Source organism: Siphateles boraxobius, unplaced genomic scaffold (assembly GCF_051911475.1).
Source record: "Siphateles boraxobius isolate OS27281-9 unplaced genomic scaffold, OSU_SipBor_1 66, whole genome shotgun sequence".
NCBI classification, from domain to species: domain Eukaryota; kingdom Metazoa; phylum Chordata; class Actinopteri; order Cypriniformes; family Leuciscidae; genus Siphateles; species Siphateles boraxobius.
In genome coordinates, this window is record NW_027509193.1 from 22,498,081 (window position 1) to 22,522,067 (window position 23,987).

Sequence of the window (23,987 nt, forward strand, 5' to 3'; positions counted from 1 at the left end):
GGAACAGGCCTTGGCTCTGCCTCCGGCTCTGGAAAAGGCACTTGTCTGCCTCCGGCTCTGGAACAGCAGACACTGGCTCCGGCTCTGGAACGGACACTGACTCTGCCTCCGGCTCCGGAACGGGCACTGGCTCTGCCTCCGGCTCTAAAACAGGCACTGGTTCTGCCTCCGGCTCTGGAACAGGCATTGGCTCTGCCTCCGGCTCTGGAACAGGCACTGGCTCTGCCTCCGGCTCTGGAACAGCAGACACTGGCTCCGGCTCTGAAACAGGAGACACTGGCTCCGGCTCTGGAACAGCAGACACGGGCATGTCCAGGATCCGAGCCAGATGCTCCAGATAGTCCGTAAGTGCCTTGGCGGCCACACAAATGGGCATTTCCGGATCTGTCTCTGACTGGGCAGACTGGACGTGCTCAGTCTCTGACTGGGCAGACTGGACGTGCTCAGTCTCTGACTGGGCAGACTGGACGTGCTCAGTCTCTGACTGGGCAGACTGGACGTGCTCAGTCTCTGACTGGGCAGACTGGACGTGCTCAGTCTCTGACTGGGCAGACTGGACGTGCTCAGTCTCTGACTGGGCAGACTGGACGTGCTCAGTCTCTGACTGGGCAGACTGGACGTGCTCAGTCTCTGGCTGGGCAGACTGGACGTGCTCAGTCTCTGGCTGGGCAGACTGGACGTGCTCAGTCTCTGGCTGGGCAGACTGGACGTGAACAGTCTCTCGCTGGGCAGACGTGACGTGAACAGTCTCTCGCTGGGCAGACGTGACGTGAACAGTCTCTCGCTGGGCAGACGTGACGTGAACAGTCTCTCGCTGGGCAGACGTGACGTGAACAGTCTCTCGCTGGGCAGACGTGGCGTGAACAGTCTCTCGCTGGGCAGACGTGGCGTGAACAGTCTCTCGCTGGGCAGACGTGGCGTGAACAGTCTCTCGCTGGGCAGACGTGACGTGAACAGTCTCTCGCTGGGCAGACGTGACGTGAACAGTCTCTCGCTGGGCAGACGTGACGTGAACAGTCTCTCGCTGGGCAGACGTGACGTGAACAGTCTCTCGCTGGGCAGACGGGACGTGAACAGTCTCTCGCTGGGCAGACGGGACGTGAACAGTCTCTCGCTGGGCAGACGGGACGTGAACAGTCTCTCGCTGGGCAGACGTGACGTGAACAGTCTCTCGCTGGGCAGACGGGACGTGAACAGTCTCTCGAACCCCTCCTCCACTGCGACCTCCACGGGTCCCGCGAAACTTGACTAATCGGGTCCCCTTAAATAACTCCCTTCTCTCCCGCTCGGTAGCTGGGGAGGAGATGTTAAAAAACATACCGCTGGATCTGAGTTGACGGAGTCGTTCTGTCACGACACACACACAGGGAAACAGTAGATCCAAATGCAGTATGTTTAATGGGTAATCCGTACACGTAATCCAGTCCAGGCAAGGGTCAAACACCGTAAAAGCAATCCAAGAACAAAACAACAAAAAAGAGAAACGAGCAGAAACAAACCTCAGAAGTGTGGGGACATAAAATACAACGACTCCGTGCACATACTAACACAGACAGGGAATATATACACACACATCTAACAAGACTAACAATGAACAGCTGGGAACAATGATGACGGGGAACAGCTGAGTGCAATGAACTGATGAGTGACAGTGACAGACAGAATGCTGGGAAATGAAGTCAATAGTGAAGGACACCGTGATAACGAGGACCTCTAGTGGACACCTGGGGAACACAAACCCAACACTGTGACAGGTTCACCCAATACGGTTTCAAAGCTCTATGCAATTTTTCCACTGGAACACACAAGTTGAATTTGTTTTGAGGAGTCTTAACCCATCTGTTTCCTCAGCAACAATTCATAGTTTATTAGTCACATTATCAAACATTCATGTAATTCATTATGCAGCTCGAATCAAGAGGTATCACTGCATGAGACTCATGAAAACCAGTGGTACTAGATGTTATTGACACCCAACAACAGGCAACATGTTTGATTTGAGAGCTGCATAATGATTTACATGAACAGAACTTCAAATTTTTGTCTGTCACATATTGCATGACTTCAGATGACTTGAAATATACTTTTATGATGCATTTATAGTGCTTTTTGGAAAAAGTTGTGTGAATAATCCTCAATATTCTTCTTTCGTTTTCCAAATGAGAATGACATGAGGTTAGATTATGACCGAATTGTCCATTCTGGGTGATCCATCCCTTTAACCATCCCTGAAAATTTTATATGATAATAGCTTTTCAAGGAATTTATTAAATTATATCCATAATAAATTTCCACTTACTTGTTATTGTATTGATATAAAACTATAATATCCATGGGGAATTTCCACTTAGTTCTAATTTCCACTTAGTTACACTTTTCAGAGCAGAAGATTAGCTCAGTTAAATGAGATTTCTGGAAGACAAACCAAGAGAAAATTGATCAGTTTGCAGTTCTGAGTAAATGACAGAATTCTCATTTTAATTGCAGCAAAAAATGAGAATTCTGTCATTTACTCACCCTCAGGTCGTTCCAAACATGCATGCATTTCTTTCTTCCGCAGAACATGTTTGAAAAATGTTTTTTCTCCATACCATGTTGTTTTGGACCCTATTGACTCTCATCTTGTGGACAAACAAACAAAAACACACACACACATACACACACACATACACACAATGAGATATTCTTCATAATATCTTCTTTTATGTTCCACCGAGGAAAAAAATGTTATATAGGTTTGGAACGACATGAGGGTGTTGAATGATGACAGAATTGTAATTTTTGGCTCAACAATCCTTTTAATGCTTTCTGGAGGAAAGTAGGCTTGGATCTGTGCATCAGTGGGTGTGTATAAGTGACATTAGCCTCAACACACTGCTCCACATTCAGCCATGCGTCCCTTTTCTCAAGCTCAATCCTGGGCTATTTCACCTCGTGAGCCTCAGCTCCCATTTTCCCTTAGAATTAACTAACAGGGTTTAGCCCGCAAGCGGCTAATGAGCTGAGTTGCACCATGGAAAGAACCGAGGCGCAGACAGCCCTGAGCGCAAAAGACATTTTTAATCCATCACGCTGTCCTTTATAATTTAATGTCACGCGGCGGTGCTGCAGATCTGCTGAGCGTACAGTAAGATGAATGGGGCCACTTCCTGTCGCGCATTTCAAAGGCCTGTCACTTAAAGCTAATGAATTGACCAATACCTGGATGGAAATGGGGCTGCCGTTCTGCCTCTTAAAGGTCCTTTCCACCTCATCTTTCTCGCACTCGCACTCTATTTGACCACTGGAGCACTTGCAGGTTGATAAATATTAGTGAGGCACATTGGGTGACCATGATTAGTGTGTTGTCAGCACTTGTTATGCGACTACTTTTTGTGAATGAAGACTTGCGTCACAAAAACATTCTTGTCCTTACATAAGCTTAATGGATCCAGTCAGTTCTGGATCAGTTCCGAGCACCAATAACGCTCATTTTTCGACTAAATCGACCATTTGCTTTTGAATTGCAGTGCTGTTTTTCACCTAGAGGGAGCAGTGCTGCTTAATTATTTGCAGAAGCATAAACTATATTCCTACAGCCTTCTGCATCTTTGTCTGTTAAAATATCAACTGTGTTATATGCTACAATGTTAATGAGAATCTTTTTAATCAGCTGGGTAACATTGAGTTTCCTACATCTTTGAGCCAGAAAACTGAGCGTATATTGTAGGTCAAAGCTTTTGATATCTTCATGCAAATATTCTTACATGGTCAGTGATCCCGCTTGCTTTAATTGCTTCGTGCGGAGGGCTCTCCGAACGAACATGTTGTGTGTAGCATTTATTAGCTGGCAAAATAAACCCTGTTCTGTGAGCACGACAGTTCACGCTGAAACTCATCTCTCTTCCTGTATCCATGCTGCAGCACGCCGCTGTCTTAATGAACAGCTAAGCCTACCTTCACACACCACTCATTATGGAAATTACACTAGCCACAAATCTCACGGCCACAGCAGCCTTCTGCATTAATTGTTGTACTGGTCAAGTGCTGAGGTCAACCCCAATTACTGGGATAGTCTGTGTGCATTCGTAGCCCCATATGGCTCTGAGGGCTCATGAGACACAAGAATAAATGACTGGCAGCTATTCACTCACATCTGGGGTCCGTAGTTAGTGCTCTTGAAGGGTAAAGGTTTCAGAAGGTTTTATCAGATGCTTGACATCCTACACTGAACATTTTTTATTAAGTTTTTTTTTTTTTTTCTAGTCGATATCCTTAAAACATGATTCAATTACTTGAGAAGGAAATATATATATTGATATTTATTATAATATGAATATATTTTCAAAATGTATTGTGTTGTTTCATTGTCTTATATAGTTATCCTACCATAAACTTTATTATGTATTTATTATATAACTGTATTATTTTTATGTATTTTATGTATATATTATGTATTTATTTTTGTAGTGACTTGAATCTTTTGAATTGGTTCACTTGAAAGATTAATTCACTGATTATTCTTATGTGTATGTGTATGGTGTGTATGAAGATTTTGTGTTAATTTTTATCTACCAGGTTTTGTGAAATGCTGGCTATTGAGTCCTTTATAAATTTCCCTATCAGGGACAATAAAGTATATTTAATTTAATTAGTTTAGGGATTCTTTCTGCACGTTTCATTATTCGTCAGGAGCTTCCGACAATTTACTCTTAGTGTGAGTCATTGAAGTGTTCAGTTGATTCAGTAACACTTACTTGGTAAATCTACTAAGAGTCTCCGGAAAGAAGCGTTTTCCCGCAAACAAAGAAAATCTACTCTACTGTTCAAAAGTTTGGAGTCGGTAATATTTTTTAAATGGTTTTGAAAGACATTTTTCTGCTCATCAAGGCTGCATTAATTTATCAAAAATACAGTAATATTGTGAAATATTATTACAATTTAAAATAAACTGTTTTATTTTAAAGTGTAAATTATTCCTTTGATGGCAAAGGTGAGTTTTGAGCATCATTACATTCTTATTATTATCAATGTTGCACTGCCTATTAGTTTTGTGGAAACCGTATTTTTTCTTTTTCAAGATTCCTTTATGAATAGAAGGTTAAAAATTATTTATTTAAAATAGAATTTCTACGTAACAATACAAAGTCTTTACTCTCATTTTTGATCAATTTAATGTATCCTTACTAGGGGTGTGAGTCTCGTGTTATTGCCATGACGGAGTGTGAGGGTGAAGTTAGGATAGAATATGCCGGCGCTGTGGTACGTTTACATTACGCCTCCACAGTCGTTTTGCTTTTTATAGAAATAAAAACCATTTAATTCAGTTGGATAATGGTCGCTTCAGTTCCATCCAGCTCATGATCCAAGATGAGCTGCTGAGTCATACGTAGTGCAGAAGGAATCAGAGTTCACTGATCACGTGACGAGAGTGAGTGACGAGATGACTGACGAGACCATGGCGGAGGATTCGTTGCACATCAGAGCCCTAAGCGTCTTACATATGTCTTTTAAATGCAAATAAACGCAATAACAACCTTTTACAGTGCTTGAGTATTGTTGTCTTTTACTGCATATGATAATTCATATTCAGAAAATAGAACTAAAATGACAATTCGTTAAAAGATGATTAGTTAAAACATTTCAAATGCATCTGCAGAATATTTTTCTAGTTATGTATTTTGTCATAGAGGATTTCTTAAAAACACTGTGCAAAAATCTCGTCTCGTTCTCGTGAACTCAATCTCGTTTCTCGTCTTGTCTCGTGAGCTAACTGTCTCATCACACTCCTACAATAATGAAATAAGTTAGGAGTTTCAGTAACATCCTTGCATAATTTTAATTGTGAGATTGACTCAAATTTTGGCTTGAATGAACAACATCTCGTTTAATCGGTCAGCGGTTCCTTGTTAATGAACAAGATGCATCATTAAATCAGTTTGTACACAAACATGATGCCTTCTTCAGACTCAACAGTGACTCTTTGAGAGAAGGCTCCAGTTTTTCAGTTTGTCCAACAAATGAAATGCTACTTAAACCTGGACATGAACAGTATTGGAAGGCAGGAAGATAACTTTGCATTATAAATAATGCATGTTTATGTCAGTTCTGCTGAACTCCAAAAACATTAACAATGCTTAAGATGTGATATTTATTGATCAAAACTCCAACAGAAAGTTGCAACGTAACTGACACAAACTGTAATAACTCTTGATTTAACATTAAGATTCACTCTGCTGCATTAATTGCACACTAAGAAAAGTTAAAGTACTGAAATCTTGGTCTTTAGGTTCTTACGTGTCCGTGATGTATCCTGTATTTCTACATTACAGTTAAGGAAGCGAAGAACCTGGTGCCCATGGACCCGAATGGCCTATCTGACCCCTATGTCAAGCTAAAACTCATCCCTGACCCCAAGAGTGAGAGCAAACAGAAGACCAAGACCATCAAGTGCTGCCTGAATCCCACATGGAACGAGACCTTCACATTGTAAGGAAGCTTAGTGGCACAGCCAAAAGATCAGTAATTTGTTTGTCTTGGAAATGCAAAATCAAATGTTCAGCTTGATTTCTTTGTCACCGTCTCTCGCCGTCTCTGTCCTCCTCCCTCCTGCGCTCTGTGTCTAACAGTAATCTGAAGGAGTCTGACAAGGACCGCAGGCTGTCTGTGGAGATCTGGGACTGGGACTTGACCAGCCGGAACGACTTTATGGGCTCTCTGTCTTTCGGCATCTCGGAGCTTCAGAAGCAAGGAGTGAACGGATGGTGAGAAAGCCTGCTGACACACACATATACATCTGTGGAAATGAGGAAGTCCCTGAGGGGCAAATAGATTGTGTACTCACTAATATTAAAAAGTTTGCGTCCGCTAAACCGCATAGGATATCATAGGATTTCACAGACGTGCAACAGTCCATACACATCTAACTGGTTCAGTCATCTCCTCTGGATTTGAAGACTATTGCTCTTTCAGAAGTCCTCAGCTCTTCATCTAAGAGCTCTCCACTCCTGTTTTCCGCTCACACACATTCCCGTCCCTGCTCGAACACCTTTAAATGCCTGGCGTGTCAGCTAGGGTCTGTGTATTTTTGAATCTGCATGAGCCCCTGTGAATGCTTAAATGTGCAGGTAATGTGACAGAATTGAGTTAAATGACAAAGGTCAGATCCACATTAAATCTTTGCTCTCTTCTTCATGTTCTCTCTCTGTCAGTCTTTTTTTCTTGTACTGTAGCCTATTGTCTTATTCAGTACAAGTATCTAGAGATTGAAGTATCTAGTAGTTTTTTCTCACCTAACAGATAATGTTCCATGACCATGATTATGGGATAGCATTATGTAAAGGTTGTGTAAACGTTAAGATTACGCTACAAATTTATTAATGTCTGCAGTAGGGCTTTTTCAGACTTTTAAAAGCCAGGGACACACGATTATGATATCCCTTTACAAGGGACCTTTTATTTGTCATTGTTCAGTACTAAATAAATATATATATATATATATATATATATATATATATATATATATATATATACATATTATATTATATATACATACATACATAGTATTTACTGACATATCACTTGAGACTTACTGATATAAAAATTATAATTAAACTTTATTTGGAGTACTTCTTTATTGCACAATGCACATTTATTTTATGCACATTCAATTTTAAGCCTGAAATGTGTTTAATATCACTATTAGTAAGGATAGTATCTCTATATAATATCAGTCTTTAAATGCAAGATATTTAAAGTGTACCTAAATCAATCAAATATACTTATGTATATCTTTAGTTGGACCTCAGCACTATTTCTGAATAACTAAAAAATTACAAAAGTAGTTGTTCCAATTGATTTGAGTTAGTGTGTTAAAACTCGCGGTTATGGAGTGTGATATTTCTAAAACAAGCTTAAAGCGTTTGACCGATCACAACACACTTTTTTTTTTTGGAAGGAGGGGATTCATAGAGACAGGAACTAAACAGAGCGTTATTGACAGGTGTTGCAACAATGTAAAATATGTTTTAAAAAAAATAGAATGTCCACTTCAATAGAATGTTTGAAAGACAGTTTTAGAACATAAAATTATTGACCAGTAGGATTTGGTCCCAATGGCAAAAAAACAACAACAAGTGATCGATTAGTGAGGTTGACTAGTTTTATGTTTTTGTTTCCCTTTTTTAGTGTCTCCTCTCTCTGTGGGTGTGTCTCAATAAGCTCTTTAGCTTCCTAGGTCGTGAATCAGTATATCGTGTACATGAATTCAGACTCTGGTAAGGACAGTAAGGACGCTGGCTCACTACACATTGGGACACTGATGACTCTATTTCTGGCGACATGGCAACGTCCTCATTGTACAACAACACTACTGGTATTTACAGCAGAACTGATATCTTTCCAAAAAAATGTTTTAATGTTATTCAAAGCACATTATGATAAATACTTGCTTGATAAATGTTTGTTACATATACGTGCAACGTTTCAGCAGTAAAACAATTGTAAATGTTTGCTAGATTATGTTAATTACCGGCTCAACGATGTATGTTTATGCTTAAAAAATTGTTTGGATTTTTAAAAAACATCTATTGGATATCATTATGTGCAGTAAGTTGGCCCATGTCATGTGATTTATGTTTCGTGCTTCAGAACTTCCATTAAGGGAGCATTATGAGGATGGTTTTCGCAGTGCATTGTGTGACTTTTTAGGGAGCGAATGTATTAGGGAAACGATTTTGCAATTGAGATAGCCCTTAAAATGGCCGACTTCCTGATCATTGTCCTTACTACTGAACCAGGGAGCTGATTGAGACGCACCCTTTGTTTAGCTTTCCTGATGCGACTTTTACTGGATGGTTTGATGAGATGTGTGTATGTGTTTTGTAAGGCCGTTTCAGAGCAGTAATGAGCCTCTATGTGACTTCGATGGCTGATTGCTGCCACCTGACATCAAAGCACAGAGTGTCAGATTAGAGGCGACGTTTCTGCTCCCCAGTTTACCTTCAGTCAGGACAGATCCACATGATCACAATCTCTTTGTCAGAGCTGTCACTGTCTCGTCGCAACACTCATTCATATTTGCTAGTGGATGGAGTATGAGAACAGGGCTAGTTTTTTTGGTTATTTTGTTTTACAGGATATTAAACCAATAAATCATTTTGATTGTCCAATCACTTGCTGTTTCTGATACAACAGTACTTGTATATTGTAAATTTTGTACAATGAACTACGGTAACATTTTATTCACTAAAAGCATTATGAAATTGGCCAAATGCAAAATTTGTAGAGGTGAATACAGTAATGTTTTATTTTCTATATTATATTATATTATATTCTAAATAATATATAACACTCTTTTGTGTTAATACTATTTGTGAATTTAAAACTATGCTCAAAACTCACTTATTTTCTGAATGTCACCATTCTTAATTTGTACTACATTTCGTTGTGTCTGATTGTATTCTGCTGTATGCTGCCCTGTCTACATAATTCTCCTTTACTGCACTTTTACTCTCATCTACCTACTGTTGTTTTGTTTGTTATCATCGTCCATTGCCATTATTGTTGCTTGTTCATTGTAAAGGGTCCTTGAGCCCTGGAAAGGCGCTATATAAATAAAACGTATTATTATAATTTTTTTAAACCTTTATGTAGATAAGTTGCTAATCAATGGGCTATTGATAATATTAATTGTTTAAATACATTTGATACATTTTATTTCTAATTGCATCTTCACATTAAATCATTGACATTTCAGCTGTATTCAAACCTGTTCTCATGATTAATTAATATTAAAAGATAAAGTATAACTTGGAAACAGTAAAACTGGTGTCTCAGTATACCAAAGATGCAAAAACCTTCATAATTAAAAAAAAAACTTACCACAATGCAAATTTTGTTTCACTTTTTATTCATATTCTTATACTTTTATTCAACAAGGATGAATTAAATTGATCAAAAGTGACAGAAAAGACATTTGTATTATAGTTTCTATAAATAATAATTAAACAGCACAACTGTTTTCAACATTGATCATAATAATAAATGTTTCTTTAGCAGCAAAATTTCTGTTTTTTATTTTAAGTTGTCATATTTCACAATATTACTGTTTTTACTGAATTTTTGATCAAATAAATGCAGCCTTTGGTGAACAGAAGTAACATAACAAATATATAATAACCTAATAAATAAAATAATAATATTAATAAAGTAAATTAATATATGCATGTATCATATTACTTGAGCTATAAGAAAAACGATCCACGTCATTTCATTTCATGCTAACTGCCATTCTCATGCTCTTTCCTATTTCTATGAATGTGAAGACGACGCTCACACACACTAAAGCCTCTGGAGGTCTAGATGTGGTAGGAAGAAGTGTAGTGGGAGAGCACTGCAGTCATGACTCATCTCCAGTCATAAACACAAAACACACACCCGCGCAAACCACAGGCAAGACAAACACAGGGCCTCCTATCACATCAGTAGCAAAACCCAGCAATGGTCACCTCACACCGTTAAACAGGAAGCTGATTTTCTGCTATCTGGGAGCACAGATGTTAGAAGAGCTAAATATGAGACGGGGTATCACGCTGTCCCTCAGACGTTTGAAAGCTGTTTGGGGGCAGCTCAAACCGGTTGGATTCCTCTCCACACTTGATCATAGTCAAGGTCGTCCCTGCTGAGAGGGAAACTATAAGCGTATGAATGGTTTAAATGAGCTGAGGTCATTTTGCAAAATGTGCCGTTTCAGGAAGCACGTGAGCAGTACCCAATTCCAATAGTGGCCAGATGGAGCCATTATCAGAGGAGGATTTAATGTCTGTTGCTGAACCATATGTGATTCTGCAGAGATCCTGCACTAATCTAAATGTGCCTTATTTTCTGTCTGTCAAACACACACACATACATGCAGGTTTAAGCTGCTCAGTCAGGAAGAGGGAGAGTACTTCAACGTACCTGTTCCAGCCGAGGGAGAAGAAGGCAATGAGGAATTCCGGCAGAAGTTTGAGGTGAGCGTGTGTATTGGTTCACCTGCTTTTTTGGACTGTGCCAGAGTGTGTGTGTGTGTGTGTGTCTGTGTGTCTGTGTGTGTGTGGATCAATATGGGGGCGATGGGGGTAGTAGAATAGTATTCTTCATTGGTTTAAAGTCAACCTGAAACTTCATAACTCATTTTATATTCATAATTCAATCTAACATGAAAATAAATAAATGTAGAGTGGGACTTGATTTTATTAATTGTGTGTTTGTTGAATTATGAAAAGTGGGTGTTAACTGAATGGAGTCAGACTGTTGGAGGAGGGCTTAAAAAGTAAGAGGAAAAAATTATTATATTTTGGCAAATGATTGTGAAGGCACACATTTTTATTTGAATAACATATGCTGGAATCGTGCCTAATAAGACCAGAATTGAAAAAAAGAAGAAAATGGGGCCAGTTTTGATTTTATGTTGATTTTGACACTCCGAACTGGGTGCAAGCAGGTGAAAAAGAGAGAGGTCTTTGTGCATGAAGCATATATCACTCACTGACAAATCTGGCACAAATAACACATTGGCAAATCCCAGCTTCCTCCCAAAGTAATCACACTCATGTCAACCTGCATTCTGGTCCGCACGTCCCAATTTGAATACAGAATGGAGCTGACTGAGAGGTACCTGCACGAAGCTCCTGATCCATGGGCTTTTTTTCTCCACAGACTGATTCAGGCACATTTTTAAAGTCCCCTTTCCTCTGGTTTCCTTCAAATTTTTTTAGAGCATACAGTAGTTAGTAGTTCAGACATGTTTCCCAATAAGTTGATAGGTGAAAATGGTTTTGACAGTTGGTTTGTGCCTATTGGTGCGTGCATGTGATGCGTGTGGCATGCGTGTGTGTGTGTGTGTGTGTGTGTGTGTGTGTGTGTGTGTGTGTGTGTGTGTGTGTGTGTGTGTGTGTGTGTGTGTGTGTGTGTGTGTGTGTGTGTGTGTGTGTGTGGGGCATAGGCTGTGCAGGTCTCTGCATAATTCAGACAGTCCCGCGAGCAGACCCAGCTGTGGACGCAGTGCATGATGGTATTATTTATGAACAGCCCAATGTGCGGTTTAGCGTGTGTGTGTGTGTCTGAGCGTGTGTGTCTGAGCTGGCAGTTTTCCTACAGTGGTGTGATGCATAATGCAAAATGTGAGAAATGGTCAATCTGTCGCTCACCTGATGGCTGGCATTTCACACATCATGGAGGAAAAAACACAACTGTTTAAGTCTTTTTTTCCCCCTCTCTCTTTATCTTTTTTGTCTCTCTGCTTTTGTGCTCTGAGATTGTGAGGTATGTTGATTAATTTCAAAACCTGTTGAGCAGCGTCATATCATTTTATAAATTGCAATTTATATAGATTAAGACTTGCTCATTTCAAAACCTTGTAGCCTCACATCCCACTGTCTATATAGGCCCCGTCCTCCCAAATGGCAGCCTAAACACTCGCGGTCTCCCTCTGAGTCCACACTTTCATGACGTAACGCCGCTTTGACTGTCAGGTAGAAGTCTGCTGTGGAAAAACAGCTTGGTTGGCAAAAGTGCGCATTGAGGGCGCATATTGACTGTTTGCGAGCACCCTTCTGTAACCTAAAATATCAAAAGGGGGCACCCTATGGTCTTGTGGACTTCACAATCACGTTGCGGACATTGTAATTCACAAAACCGTGAGTGCATATGAAGTGTGCAATTTGGGACAGGGCCGTAGACAAATTTGAACAAACTCTTATTTTTAGTACATCATTACATTCATGCAAAAATATTAATAACATTAATAATAACAATTTATTTGTTTTTACATATTGCAAATAATAATAATAATAATAATTATTATTATTATCTTGTTTATTATTATTATTGTATTGAACTTAGACTTACTAATTTCGAAACCTAGTTGCTTCACTTCCTACTGTCTGTTGACAAATGTTAACACTCTTTTAGGAACTTAATGGTTAAATTTTTACGAAATAATAATAACAACATTAATATCAATTTATTTATTTTTACATATTGGAAACATTTTTAAATATTATTTACAGTTTATATGGCGAAGAAGATTATGTTTATAAAGTTGAAGATGATGATGATTATGATTATCATTGTTATTATATAAACTATTTTAAATGATATGAACAGATTCCTCATAGCATCATGTCCTACTGTCTATATACGTAGACAAATGAACACTCAAATGAATGTTTTTAATAACTTACTGATTATATTGCATAATAACAACAATTGTAATAATAATCATAATGACAATAATCATAACAGTAATAATAATTTATAATTATGTTTACATATCGCAAATTTTTTTTATATAAACTGGAACTTCTACTTAGAATGCAGCATAATTAAGTTGTTTGGGAATTATGGAGCAGGCTTTGTGTTGTCTGTGATGGCTCTGTAGCTGCTCACTAGCTTTAGAGCAATTCTGTCTTAGATTAGCATCACATCTGGTGTCTTGTTCAGATCTATGTTGTTCGACTGTTGCTGGCTGAGAATAAATGACCCTGCATTCCCAGCATGCTTGGAGACTGTGAATGGTTGTGACGGGGAAATGCTTAGGCTGTATTTGAGAGTATCATGATTGGAGATGTAGGAACGGCAAGCGAGTCAGTTCCTCTCTATAGGGTTTCTGCTGAAAGGTGGAGGGGGCAGATGAAGCATTGGCCTGTTGGTGCTCATATTGAGCTCATTAAGGGCCGGTCTGCATCAGGCTACCTGCCAGCAGCTCCATCACACACACACACACACACACACACACACACAGACAGACTGACCGCCAGGCCTCCCTCAGGATCCGTGTCAGTAACACAGAGACGGTCACTCCTGTTCCTGTGCTGTAGGACCAGAACACCCTCATCTCTCAACGCTCGGAGCTGTAGCCTCATGTCAACTTTTGTTCCCGTGTCGTGAGTTATAGCCAGATTTGGCTCAGCATGAAAACAGAGACAGGGAAATGACTCATCTCACACTTGTTTTGGATCAACTCCTGTTTTAAATGGATACGAATGTTCCTATAGACTACTTGCCCAGGGATCAATAGCGTGACGCTCTTTTTAAAAGATTTTTTGAATCTGAATCCATTACATTATTAAAAAAGAAACAATTCTAACACTAATTACTTTGAAGCTTTGCCAAGCTGCCACTTCTTAATTTAAGTTTAAGCACTGTTAGTAAAGTTACTATACAAAAAGTCACTAACTAAGCTGCTTTAGGGACTATATATTAAATGTTAGATCATTTATTTTAATTTATTTATTAGGACAAACAGATTAAGGTTACCAGCGTGTTAGATTTTGGATCAGCATCAGCATATCAATCCTCATCATTTTGTGATGATTTTGTATTGATACTGAACAACACAAAACTATGAAAACACATTTCGTTAAATAAAAAATTGTCTTGAGAACCGAAAAATAATTGAGTGATATCCATGTTATGTTGTGTTATGTTATCAAAATCTTTATTTCTGGTATTCAAGGGTAATGGCTAGTCACTTTAATTAATTGACACCAAGAGTATAAGAATTGTATGTTGATATTATCCAAAACCCCACTTTTAAACTTATAGGGGGTGTCCAAACTTTTAAGGACAGTGTAAATGTACACTAAATAATAAGAACTAAGTACACTAGGAACTAAACAATAATTTTAATTATGTTTATTATTTGCACTTTATTTGCACTTAAAGGCTTTGTGAAAAAAAGTGTGATATATTTATAGATATAGTAAATATACTTAGTAGATATAATTCATTTTCCGTTCACCAATATCACCAATAAATACATTTGGGAAGCAAATCATTTTCATTTTCATTTCATTCATTTTCAGCTCTATAAAAAAATTTTAACCATAAATTTAATCAGTAATTTTAATCATTAATTTCGTCACTAATTAAAAAATAAAAAGCAGGAATAATTAACTAAACATTTTTTTTGGCTACTAAAAAAAAATATGTTGAATCCCAAATAGGGTCTTCTGAGAATACTTCTGAGTTATAAATTAGTATTTTGAAAACAGCTGAGCATTGCTAATTTTGGTGAACTCTTCCCCAAGCCTTTCATCCCTGTATGGAAACTCTAGTACTTCTGTACGATGCTATCTTTTGTGGATGCATTTCTGTTTATATGTGTGTGTGTCAGAGGTGTAATCAGAACTGTTAAGTCGTCTCACCTTATAGCCGCTATCCTGTTGATAGCATCTCCTCAACTTTTATTCACCTGTAATTTGACCTGTCAGGATGTGGCCACCTCCCTCCCATCTCACCACTATGAACAAATTACTTTCTTTCTTTTATTCCTCTCTTTCTCACTCTACTCTCCACACTGCTGCGCAGAAATGACTGTATTTGTGTGCAGTGAACCACGGCGAAAGCGACGCATTCAGCACAGTGGAAATCTACCCACATTAGCATTTGTCTCCTTTTCGTTTTTTATCCCTCCCTTCCCATTCTCTCTTTCCTCCTTCCTTGCATCCATCCTGTCCATTCTGGATCAGACAAATGAAAGTTGTCATCACTGGGTCGTGGGGCAGAGCGTTTGTTGCTGTATGTCTGTGAGAGTGTGTGTGGATGGGTTTTACTGCTGTGCAGAATATGGCTGAGATTTTTGCTTTTACAAAAGAAAGAAACACTGCCTTAGTCCAGTGATGAGGCTCTTAGCTGGATATAGAGCTAATCGCTCGTTCACGCCCAGCAATCGATGGAGGAGGAGGTGGAGAGCGTTTTCTGTGTGCATGTATGGTGTGTGTGTGTTAGCAGAGATCAATGGCGCCACTCAACTCGTGGTTTTGGCTGAGAGATAGAGCTTCTCAAATGGCTTTTCCCCAGAGGTCACATGTCCCTACCCACAGATCTACAAATCAGACCTACCGAACCAGTGAGAGATCAGCTATGGAGGTTAGAGGGATTGTTCAGCCACAAATAAAGATTTTGTCATCATTTACTCACCCTCATATTTATACGAGCATGTATTCTTTTTTCCCCCTTGTGGGATGAAAGAATTTGCTGCATGGTCTTTTCCAGGCAATTACAATGAATGGGCTCTGGAACCTTTAAGCTTTAAAAAGGATGCAAACGCATTGTAAACGGATCATAAAAGTGGTATATGACATGTCATTCACTGACAGTCCTCTCCTCCAATGAGCTGTTAACTGTAACGTTTCCAGATGTACCCAAAGAGCAGAGCAATAATTTGCAGATAACATCCCTTCTATCGTTTTCTGTCAGTTCTGGCCCATGAATTAAATGTAAAAAATTGACTGAAAATCCAATGAGCTGTTAACTGGAATGTTGAGTCAGTGAGTTAAACTCACAAAACAAATCAGTTCAATTTGTGAACAAATCAGTCAAATTAACTCAATGAATAGATTCATTGAAAAGATCTGACTCTAAAGCACAGTTTCTATATTAATTATCAAGAGCCCAGGGCAGTTTTGGCCAAGGTTTTCAACTATTTTAATTTAGTTATTCAGAATATATCACTTGAGTTATGTGGTCCACTTTTATGATGCTTCCGAGGGTTCCAGTCCCCATTCATTGTAATTGTATTAAACAGAGCAGCCGGTACAATATTCTAAATATCTCACTTTATGTTCTACAGAAGAAAGTCAGTCATACAGGTTTGGAGCAACACAAGGGCGAGTAAATAATGACAGAATTTTGGTTTTATTTGGTAGAAAAAGAGGCCGAGATGTGTGAGTGAGGCTGAGTGCTGGGCAGCCGGTCCATGTTTGCTGCAGGGACAGTGTGAAGTGTGGCGTCTGAACAGTAGGGACTGGGTTAATGGAATTCTATGCTAGACTGAGCTGCATGCCAGCCTCACAATATGGCAGCAGTTTGGAAATTAAAATTGAATGTACTCCAAGAGGCTTCGAGAGAGAGGGCAGGAGAGACAGGAGCGTGTGGGATGGGCCGAGGGGACCCAGGCAATCCTACACATTCATTCCGCTGGTAAATAACTGTGAAATCATGGGGAAAGTGAGGGACATGCAGAAATTCATTTGGAATGATTGAAAAGGTGTCTGAATTGAAATAAGCTCAGCATGGTTTTAATTACACTCACATCTTGTTCATCACATCATGTTAGTGGCATGTGTAATTTAAGAAATGCGTGTGCATTGCATAAATTAGCAAATAAAAAAAGACAAAAAACAAAAACATTTGTAGTGTCGTTTAGTGTGCGAGTTTTTCTGAGATTAGATATAAGTTTCCTCCTATAGTTTTCTGTCAGTTCTGCCCCATCGATTATTAGTAAATAAATGTATTAAATAAATAAATATTCAAATAATACATAAATATATTTAATTAAATGTATTTTTTAAAAATGCAGATAGCTATTTAAATATATTTATATAAAATAGATATTTAAATATTTAAAAAAGAGACAAATATTCAAATAAACAAACATTTAAATGTTTGTATAAAACAGATATTTAAACAAATTTCTAAAAAAAGATAGACAGACAGACATTTAAATAAATAATTATTAAAATAATAGATACATTTATTTAATTAAAACATTTTTATAGTGCAGACAGATATTTAAATAAATATGAAAATAAAACATTTAAATAAATAGTTGGTTACACAACAATGTTTCATTAGTTAGCATTAGTTAATGTATTAACTAACATGAACTAACAATGAACAAAACGTTTTACCTGTTTATTAATCTTTGTTAATAATACAAATGTAGCCTTTCATTGTTTGTTAATGTTCGTACACAGTATATTAACTAACGTTAACAAACACAACTTTTGATTTCAATAATGTATTAGTAAATGTTGAAATTAACATTATTTTGCTTAATAAAAGCTGTAGAAGTCTTGTTTGTTCTGAATTCATGCTAAAGTAGTTAACCAATACAAAAGTCTTAATATATAATGTACTTTGCTTCCTAAGTAAATTGATCTTGTTTTATGTATGTTTAAATATTAAAATAAAACATTTATGTGTTTAAATATTAATTAAACATTTAAATAATGTAAATTTCAACATTTACTAATACATTATTGAAATCAAAAGTTGTGATTGTTAACGTTAGTTAATGCACTAAATTTATCTTGTTTTATGTATGTTTAAATATTTTTTCCCGAATTGGAAAATGAGAAATTCCAGTTAAAATAGTGCGTAAAAAAAGCAAAGTAAGTGAGGAATTTTGCCACACTGTTGTGTTTTGTGTCTGGCCCCAAGTGCTATGCAAACGTGTTGTGAATGAAAAAAGCTTTTAGAGCATTTAAGGTGGTATTAGCGTGTGTGTGTGTGTGTGTGTGTGTGTGTGTGTGTGTGTGTGTGTGTGTGTGTGTGTGTGTGTGTGTGTGTGTGTGTGTGTGTGTGTGTGTGTGTGTGTGTGTGTGTGTGTGTGTGTGTGTGTGTGTGTGTGCGTGCGTGCGCGTGACCTGTTGCTAGGCTGCTGTAGGTGTGATGGGCTCACAGCTGTAGATAATGGATCAGTTCTCAGTGGACTGTGAAGGAGAAAGTTGGTGAACAAGGAAATCGGCAGTACATTTCCCCTCAGCCTGCAGCCGACCGGGCCTAATGACTATGGCCTGTGACCGCACACACACTTAATACAGAGGGAACCACAGACATTTACACAGGCCGTCTGTCATTCCCTAGCATTCCAGCTTGGGCAGCGAGATCACTGCCAGAAACTAAACGTTCACCCAGGGAGAGTGAGACACACATGCACAAACCGCCACAGTTTAACAGACACACACCCACTTCCGCTGTGTCTAACAAACACTTTAGAGCTGTTTTACAAATGCTGCCAAAGACATATTTAATATATCTCTTTGTATTAAAGATACATGCTGTCTCTTTCACACATGCACACAATAGCCAAAATGTGCTTCATCTGCAGTCTGGGTGACAGGTTTACCCGGCGTTTGCTGAATCATGTATTTGACAGATTTAGCAAGGATGTGATGAATAGACCTGCTTAAGAAATTCCGTAACATCAACAGATAAAAACAAACAAGGGATGTCAGTCATGTCAGGCTGTGGCTCGTTCTTATGTGCGTGTGCGTGGTCTACCCTTGAGGTTTTGCCCACAAGGGTAGAACCTGAAATCATTGTGGAGACCAGCAAATGACCAGGAAAAAATTTGAAAAAGACAAGAAATATAGATGAGACGGCGCTTGGGGAGACATGGAGCTGTTGTTTTTTGTTTTATTTATTTATTTGCTCACTCTTCACAGTGCCTCGCTGCCTCGCTCTTTCACTGTTTCATTAGCCTTTAGTCATTGCTGCGCTCTCAGTCGTTGCACATTTATGAAGACAAGACGGCTAGATTTCAAACAAGTTTGAAGCGTGGCTCGCAAGTGGACATTTTATGGAAATGCTGCGACTTTCTAGTGAAAAATGTCTTGTAGTATATATGTTTAGCTTTGAATAAACATAGTAAATGTCCTAATAAAATTTTTTTTTTCTGTAGGGATAGATAATATATGGGTGCCCTATTTGTTATGCAGTAAGCCAATATTTTTCAGTAATTATATATTCTATAAATAATATTTACTTTATTGGTATCATCAATACTGTGTGTATATATATATATACTTCTCAAAAAATTATTGATAAAGTTAATTATTTTCCATAATGTAATGATACAAATTAAATTTTCATATATTTTAGATTCATTGCACACCAACTGAAATATTTCAGGTCTTTTATTGTTTTAATACTGATGATTTTGGCATACAGCTCATGAAAACCCAAAATTCCTATCTCAAAAAATTGAGATAGGAAACGGTTCTGACTAAGTCCAACTAAAATCCAACAAAATAAATAATGAACAAATAAAATATAAAACAACATGAAATTAGTTTATTGACAGCCTTATATATTAAGAATATATTACACCAAACACTTTCATATTTTTAGAAAGGATGTGAATTAAAACAACTACAGCAGGCAATAAATTGATAAATTCTGTTAGATTAAATTTAATTTACCGAATTATCAATTTGTTTTCTGACAGGGAACACATGGAACGAATCACCGCTCAACATTTTGATTGACAACCTACTAGTGACCGTGTTTACTCCTTTCTTTTCAACCATTGGATATGATTTTAAAAACGGCTGTTGTATTTGTACTTCTGACTAAGCGCTGTTAAATATAGGTGAAAAACTACGGCGCAAAAAGAATAAATAAAATGCTTTCTTAAAAAGGCAAAAGAACGCATGCACATTTTCTTAATATGATCATTAAAAACAAACAGACTGATAAAAATGCGGGACATTTTCTCAATATGCGACGTGGGGGACAAGAGGTGAAAATGCTGTGCGGTACAACACAAAGCGTGACGGGTGGTCACCCTACTCACACAACAGAAAGAATATGTTGAATCTCACATACATTCAGTGTTAGGAAGGTTACTTTGGAAATGTAATTGCTTACTGTTATAAGTTACCCATTATAAATGTGGTTTGGATTATTTTATTTGGATTACTTTATCAATGTAAATCAATTTCCTTTTAATTTGATTAGTAACTAATTAAATTAAAAATTTTACCTCAGTAATACAACTTAATACAATTACATTCATTTTGTAATTCAATAACATAATTTCATTACAGTTAACTCACTCCTCAACCCTGTATACATTTTGTTCTAATATATATATATATATATATATATATATATATATATATATATATATATATATATAAACAAATGTCCACCTAAAATTGTTTTTTTTTTTCTTCTAAAGATTTACTAAAGTAATTCTGGGAGTCATGTTCTATCATGTTCCACAAAATTACAATTACAATAAATCAAACTTAATTATTTGTTCTGTGACTAGAGCTTTTAACATTCATTGCTGGGGGAAAATATTTCCTGTTAATGTAATCTGTACAAGCAGTTCAAACTAATATCATTTATAGAATATGTAATGCAATCATATCTGACATATACTGTAAAGCTTCATTGTTAAACACTTCACTTAAAATATCTATATGAATTTCTTAAAATTTGTTTTGAATTGCAATTCTGCTTCCTTTAATTCAAATTCGAATTGTAATTCTAGATCCTGTTTTTGACATCAATTCAAATTCAAGAATTGAATTGGAATTTAGGAGTCATTCTCAATTCAATTCTGAATTGTGCACAAGCCTGATCGTTACTGTATCAGTTATCGGCTAATATTTTACTTCTTTTTAATTAATCGGTATTTATTGATTCTTATTGTGTCATACACATTACCCACTACATTTTTAAATGTAGATTATATTTTCCTTCATCTAACAGTCACTGAATGTTGAAAACAATACTAATTGAAAAAAACTAATAACTGTTAAATGTAAACTGTAAAATCTTTAACAAATCTCAAAATTAATATCCATTTATCATACTGAATTTGTTGCCCAGATTCACTTGTAGCATTTAAAATGGTTGGTTTTAGTAGTTATTAATACGTTTATTTATTTAGAAAATATAGTGCATAATTTAATTGACCATTTACAGCCATAACATGAAAATAATTATCAGCTTATTGCTACCAGCAAGAATTTTAATATTGGTGCGTCGTCCCTAAGTTACTGTGACGGTTGGTTTTAGGAGTAGGGGAAAGAAAATATTATTGGCTCAGTATAAAAACAATAGAAGTCAAATGAAAGTCGCCAGCGTGCTAGACAAACAGTTGTGTTTGTGTTTGTGTCTGTGTGTCTGTGTGTGTGTGTGTGTGTGTGTGTGTGTGTGTGTGTGTGTGTGTGTGTGTGTGTGTGTGTGTGTGTGTGTGTGTGTGTGTGTGTGTGTGTGTGTGTGTGTGTGTGTGTGTGTGTGTGTGTGTGTGTGTGTGTGTGTGTGTGTGTGTGTGTGTGTGTGTGTGTGTCTGACCCCAAACTAACACACGCTTATTGTTTCTTTTTGCTCTTTCCCAACAGAGAGCTAAAATTGGTCCCAGCAAAACAGACGGCTCTTCCTCCAATGCCATCTCCAAATTCGACAGCAATGGCAACCGGGACCGCATGAAACTGTCTGACTTCAACTTTCTCATTGTGCTGGGCAAGGGTAGCTTTGGAAAGGTAACTCTCGCCCTCGTCTTTCGCTCTGTTTCTCTCTGTGTGCATCAGGTAGGCTCACTTGTGCCTTGAGCAGCAGGTAATCTTGAGCTGTGAGGTCACTCTAAACAACTAAGATTACTGGGGAGCAGGACTAAAAGACAGCAAGAGGGGAGATAGGAGGGTGAGTGGGCTTTCTCATGTAGGCTCATGTTCCAGCTGCTGCCAGTTGCTATAGCAACAGGATTTTTAAAATGATATTGATATGTTGAGGTGTAGTGCTAGACCTCTGTCAGCATCATTAGCTGAGACTCGTTTGATGTCGTCCACATCACGACAGACGTGGTCTGACCTGTCCAGTTTGGTGCTGCAACCAAACATCAGGCACAAATGTCTGTATACATGAATCTGAGGTTCTCTTCAATCTCATAGACTATTGGAAAGTCAGTGGTGACGTCAGCCACAACTTGCAATTTAAAAAAAATCAGTATTTGTTTTCCAGAACTCAACAGCTTTAATGAGGGAAAGGTCAACAGTACAGTGAAGCATTGTAAATGACAATCTAATTAAAAGCAATGGAGAAAAATAAAACTGTTAATTAAAGATGTTGATGTATATGGAATGTAGGGTTACTGACTCTACGTTATTCTCAGGGTTCCGATTCTCTGATTAGTGTAGATTATTTTGCAGAATCATGGGTAATGTCGTTCTTCACCAGGAATTCCACCCAACTTTTAAAAAATAAGTAGAAATAATGCTGGCTAGTCGCTTCAACAAAGCTTATACCATCGATTTACAACCTTGTAGCAGTAGCAGTAGGTCAAAGTAGGTCTGTCTTTAATGGTTGAAGGTTAAGTTATTGGCGAACCCTACATCAGTCTGACACATTTTATTTACATGTGTTAATTTAATAAAAAGCAGTAAGTGATCACTTGGTCTACATTTTTTTTTATCTGCTTAAATCTACACTAAACATTTTGTATTTACTTGGTAACAAAAGCTTTTCTATCTAAATTTATTTTTGTTGTTTTTTCAATGGGGGCAAAAGAAAATCATGTTTTTGATATTATTTAAAAGCATATCGAGATATATATCGTAAAATTTTTGACAATATCGAGATATCACATTTTTTTTATATATCGCCCAGCCCTGTACTGTATATTTTTATTTCTAAATATTGTTGCATACAATCAGGATAACTACAGTGACAACATCAAATTGGAGCTACTTTGTAGTAAATAGAAGTATAAAATGTGTTTTTTTAAACATATTCTTTCAGTCTATACTAAAACATTCCTTCATCACAACACACAGCAGTAGCTGCTAAAATCTCAAATAGATAAAATAGTTGAAGTATTTTTTTTTTTTTTGTCTGAAGCCTTTTTATTGGCAGATGCTTTTTAAAGGTACAATATGTAAGATTTTTGTAATAAAATATCCAAAAATCACTTGCATAGTGTGATATATTTCCTGCATTTGGGTACTTACAATATCCCAAAAGTTACAAAAGATTTTTAATTTCAGAAAAATTCCGATTTTAAATAATGGCTCGTCCCTGGTCATTGTCGCCTGTCAATGACGTAATATCCACGTTTCCCTGGTTTCCACTTGTACTGCCATAGTAACCATGGTGACAGACGTGGACAATAGTGTTACGTCTAGCGGCGTGCTCGTGCTGTTATGGTTTCATTCAAACATTATGGACCATGGCAAGCAGACTTTGGGACAAAAGGAGAACTAAAACGAGGATCAATATCGGCGTGGCGTTTTCGAGAACTTATCGTCCCCGACTAACTTCGACTTGACAGAGATGCCGCTCTTGCATGTACTTTATAAAACAGGTGAGCAAATGTACATAAAACTAATCAATGTCATATAGCTCAACATGATGAAATATTAGAATATGATCAGTATGTTATTCTAATGTTGATCTAGTACTGCTAGTCTCATATAGCCAACAAACTAACACATAGAATAACATTA

General features: G+C 37.5%; 1 protein-coding gene across 6 annotated transcripts in view; it reads left to right on the forward strand.

Annotated features, from left to right (window-relative positions):
- Positions 1-23,987, forward strand: part of prkcbb (protein kinase C, beta b) — a 137,169-nt gene that overhangs the window by 68,471 nt on the left and 44,711 nt on the right. For all 6 annotated transcript variants that reach the window (XM_077213015.1, XM_077213014.1, XM_077213013.1 and 3 more), the window contains 4 exons: positions 6,312-6,468; positions 6,609-6,743; positions 10,895-10,991; positions 21,888-22,028. In XM_077213015.1, the coding sequence (XP_077069130.1) occupies positions 6,312-6,468; positions 6,609-6,743; positions 10,895-10,991; positions 21,888-22,028 (530 nt within the window). The remainder of the gene's footprint in view (positions 1-6,311; positions 6,469-6,608; positions 6,744-10,894; positions 10,992-21,887; positions 22,029-23,987) is intronic.